The sequence below is a fragment of the Pyxicephalus adspersus genome, chromosome 9, assembly GCF_032062135.1.
Source record: "Pyxicephalus adspersus chromosome 9, UCB_Pads_2.0, whole genome shotgun sequence".
NCBI classification, from domain to species: Eukaryota; Metazoa; Chordata; class Amphibia; order Anura; family Pyxicephalidae; genus Pyxicephalus; species Pyxicephalus adspersus.
Genome location: NC_092866.1, coordinates 65805722 through 65810040, shown reverse-complemented (window position 1 = coordinate 65810040; position 4319 = coordinate 65805722). Strand labels below are relative to the sequence as shown.

General features: G+C 51.0%; 1 protein-coding gene across 1 annotated transcript in view; it reads left to right on the top strand.

Annotated features, from left to right (window-relative positions):
• Positions 1-2170: 2170 nt before the first annotated feature.
• Positions 2171-4319, top strand: part of PSMA1 (proteasome 20S subunit alpha 1) — a 12813-nt gene continuing 10664 nt past the window's right edge. Inside the window, exon 1 of the mRNA XM_072422361.1 lies at positions 2171-2284. Coding sequence (XP_072278462.1) covers positions 2282-2284 — 3 coding nt within the window. The 5' untranslated portion in view covers positions 2171-2281. The remainder of the gene's footprint in view (positions 2285-4319) is intronic.

Genomic DNA, 4319 nt, shown 5'->3' with positions numbered 1-4319 from the left:
GGGATTTATAGGAGCCTCCGGGACCAGAACCGCACCCTCACCGGGGAGATCCGGGTGTTTATCTAAATGTCAGCTGAGGTGGGGGGGGGGTGGAATAAAGAGGAGGGGGGGAGAGTGAAGAGATATAAGATGGCGAGAATAGAAATAATAGGAACGATGTATAGAGAGAGGAAAGAGAATAAATTGACCTGAGATTGTATGGATCTCCTCCAGGCTGTGACCCCCCTATGCTCACTACTTACCCTACCATATCTGCCTGGGGTCACATAGAGGGGTATATATTGTACAGACTAAAGTTTTTATTGGAAGGAATACCATCCATCTTCCGTCTTCTCATTGGACGATATGTTATTTCCATATATACCCCCCTTGTATTTACCCCAGCTTTGTGTCCCCTCCCTGGATGTGATGTCAGCAGAGATTTCAGTGGTTGTCACCTTTCCCTTTTTACCCCTGAGGAACCCTTGGGGGGGTGGGGGTGCTCTGGTGATGCCAGTCTTGATTGGTTGGGGTCACCGGTGCCATCACGGCCCTCATTCCAATTTCTGGCCAGGGTCACCGGGCTGCACACGCCAGTTGTGAAATTCCTTGGCACGGCCTCCAGAACATAAAATGGAATCACTTCCTGCACTGCAGAGCCGCAGGTGACACCGGGGAGAGGCGCCGGCCACAAACAAAACCCTTTTTGTTATTTCTCATTCCAGTTGGGATACAAATGCTGGCCGAGGATCCGATGTCACGCAGATTGGGTGGCAGAGACAATAGGTGGCGTTCATGGCACAGAAAATCACCTCCGACGTAGCGGCTGGCTGCCAGCCTGGTGACACTGATAGCTCACTGTGCACGTGTGACCAACATGAGGTTCCAAACCTGTCCAGAGGGGGGCCCTATACATAATGGGGTGCCATGGCAATCCCTGCACTTCCTGAGTCTGTGACCCTGCAATGTAATGGCAGCTGAGGGCCCTTTAGGAGGTCTTCATTGCTGTCTGCACCCACCATGGGGGCCCCATCACACCACACTGGGGCACTTCCTCTACAAAGGTGTGTAGGGTGTCACTGGGACAGGAAGTGAGCAGGAAATCTCCCCAATAGCAACAAACACAGCAACAGGATTGGGGGCTTCACAGGTCTAACAGGCTGCAGAATTATGGTTGCGCTTCAGTTTTGTGACTTTGCCTAGGCTGAGATGATGTCATCAGTCTGCTGCAGGCAGAAGGAAGCATTTCCTCAGTCTCCTCCCCCAGTGATCAGACTGAAACATTGTAACTTTATATCACTGGGAGAGGCTGCACCGGGGGGGGGGGGTCTTCACCTGAAATCCAGAGACGTCCATTAATGGTTTTATCTCCTGACGGATGTGTGCTGGGCAACATCATTCACATCACTTCCCATGAGCCCAGGTCATCCTGGAGCTGCCCCCAGCCTATGATTGGACAGGAAAAGGCAAAGCCAGGTGATATGATCATCCCACTGTCACTCTGCTCTTCCAACCTATCAGTTTGTTTCTTGTCAGGACATGACCTGATTAGCTCCTTGTGCTGCTTTTTCCTCACTCTCCAGCTCTGCTGTACAGGGATTGCAAGGGAGTGACCGCTCGTATGATTTATTATTAATGGCGGAGCTGCAGCATTCGTGTCTCTTGGAGATAGAAAAGAATAAAAAGTAAAAGGCCCTCAAAAAAACTCTCTGGCTGCATTACTGTCCTTCCCCCTGGGGCTCCCCCCCTTGGCCCTGCAGTCTCTTTGCTCCAAAGTCCATTGCTGCTCTATGTGACCTACTTCCTGGGCTGATTATTCGGTGACAACGCTATGATTTTGGGTCACTTCCTGTATGGAGGTCACCTGAGCATTAATGAATGAAACTGCCCAGCGGGGACACAGACAGTGAAGAAGTTCTGACAAAGATCAAATAGCGACCCAAACCCTCCGCTAAGTGACAGTTAGTAGAATTCGTACTGCTCAGACCCCTCAGCATGTCAGTCACAATCCACCTCCCTCAGAGTGTTCACTATATACAGTACAAATAAAGTTGTCCTAAACAAAACAAAAAGTAACCACTTTAGGGTAGTAAGTGCATGCAGTGTATTACCCTGACTGTTCAGTGTTAATAAAGTTTTGGAGGGTAAAAAAAAAAGAAGCAGGAAGAAGGTCATGTGACCAGCATTGTGGATTGCTTTGGTCTGGAGGCGGGACGGAGCGCTCTATAGACAGACGGAAGTAGCTGAGCGGCGATTTCCGGTATTATTCAGCAGCTCGGCCAGAACAGAAGATCCGGACAGCATGGTGAGTCCGGGGGGAGCGGTGTATGCACAGCCCGGCATCCAGCACCGACATTACACTGCTTGTGGGGACAGTGCCTGGAAGTGCTGGTTATACCAGGGAGGGGAGGAAATCTCCATTGGGGACACAGAGAACAACGGGGCCAGAGAGGGGCCACAACACCAAGAATGTACCAAGCTGGGGGCAACGTTCTTGTGGCCCTGCACTGGTTATGATAATGGTGGATTCCTAATACCCCCCCCCCCCCCCCACAAATAAAACTGGTAGCACTGCAGCCTCCTGTCATATGATTCCTTGATCTTGCCATATTGATCCCCACATAGATCCTTCCCTACCATCTCCTGCTAAATCTTCTCACATTAATAAAGGGAACCTGTCACCAGTCATTTCTTCTTGTCAGGTGACCCTTCCCCCTGCTTAGTCTCCTCCCCCTGGGTTATTATACTGGAGAGGGGGGACCAACATTGTTCATCAATCCATCAGCATATTGATGAACAGCCAATCAGGAATGACAGCTCTGCATATTATTTTGCCGCTCGTTCATTTATCTCTTCCTGGAAATTATCACAAAGATCCTGCGTGTGTGTAGCCTTAGACTTTGGGGGTATTGGTCAGATATTGGGGCTGAGGGGCCTGTATAGTCATTGTAGGGATGATATCACATCTGGGCCCCCAATCATCAAACCCCTGATGAGCAGTGCTGGGTTCATATGGGGCCCCTATGTGACATGTCTTAGTGATGGGGCCCCTATGGGACATGCGTGAGTGACGAGGCCCCCATGGGACATGCGTGAGTGACAGGGCCCCCATGGGACATTCGTGAGTGATGGGGCCCCCATGGGACATGCGTGATTGATGGGGCCCCCATGGGACATGCGTGATTGATGGGGCCCCCATGGGACATGTGTGATTGACGGGGCCCCTATGTGACATCTCTGAGTGGCAGGGGCCCCTATGTGACATCTCTGAGTGGCAGGGGCCCCTATGTGACATCTCTGAGTGACAGGGGCCCCCATGTGACATCTCTGAGTGACAGGGGCCCCCATGTGACATCTCTGAGTGACAGGGGCCCCATGTGACATCTCTGAGTGACAGGGGCCCCTATGTGACATCCCTGAGTGACGGGGGCCCCTACGTGACGCGAGGTATGCAGTGTATAATCTCCATATATGTCCTATGTATGATGTATAGATAGTTCAGTGACCACACACAGACCTCATCCAGGGTTCTCCCCGGCCCCGTCTACCTGGGTGCACCACCCGGCACTTTTCAGTGACCAACTGGCTGTTTTTGGGGGTCACTGATGAGTTGTGTCACAATGCCAGGGCCACCACCCAGCTTTAAGTAATCTCTGGGTTGAGCGCTGTCATCATTTCAGGAAGCAGACTCTGATTTTCCATCTTACTTTCACTTTTACTTTGTTGTCACAATGACTTTGCTGCTCCCAGGATTGTTCCTCCCATATAAAGGCTGCTGAGTGCGGGGACTTTACTGCCCCCTACTGACCATCCCTTATCTACTGACCCCCCCCACCTTGGTGATTCTCACCCCATACCCCCCCCTTCTCTTCATCTTTAATTCATGCAGATGATTTCATTATAATTCCTATAGAAAATTCATATTGAAATATGTGTGCCCCTCTATACCCCCCATACACACAGCTGGATGTGTCCGATTCCTCTGTTTGTGTAGCAGCCTTGAGATCGCAGCAATCATACAAAGACATTGTAGACAATTGTGCTCTTCCAGCCTTGTGGTCACAGTTTGGTGAGGACCCTTTTTTTTCCCCCCATGACTGTGCCCCGGGGTACAAAGCCCCCTCCAAAAAGACATGGGGTCACCAGTTTGGTGAGGAGAAACTTGAGTGTCCTGCACAGAGCCCTGACCTCAATCCCTACTGAACACCTTTGGGGTAAATTGGGATGGTGAGACAGGTCTTCTCATCCAACATCAGTACCTGACCTCACCAATAGGGGGCAAATCCCCACCATTAGCACCTGACCTCACCAATAGGGGGCAAATCCCCACCATCAGTACC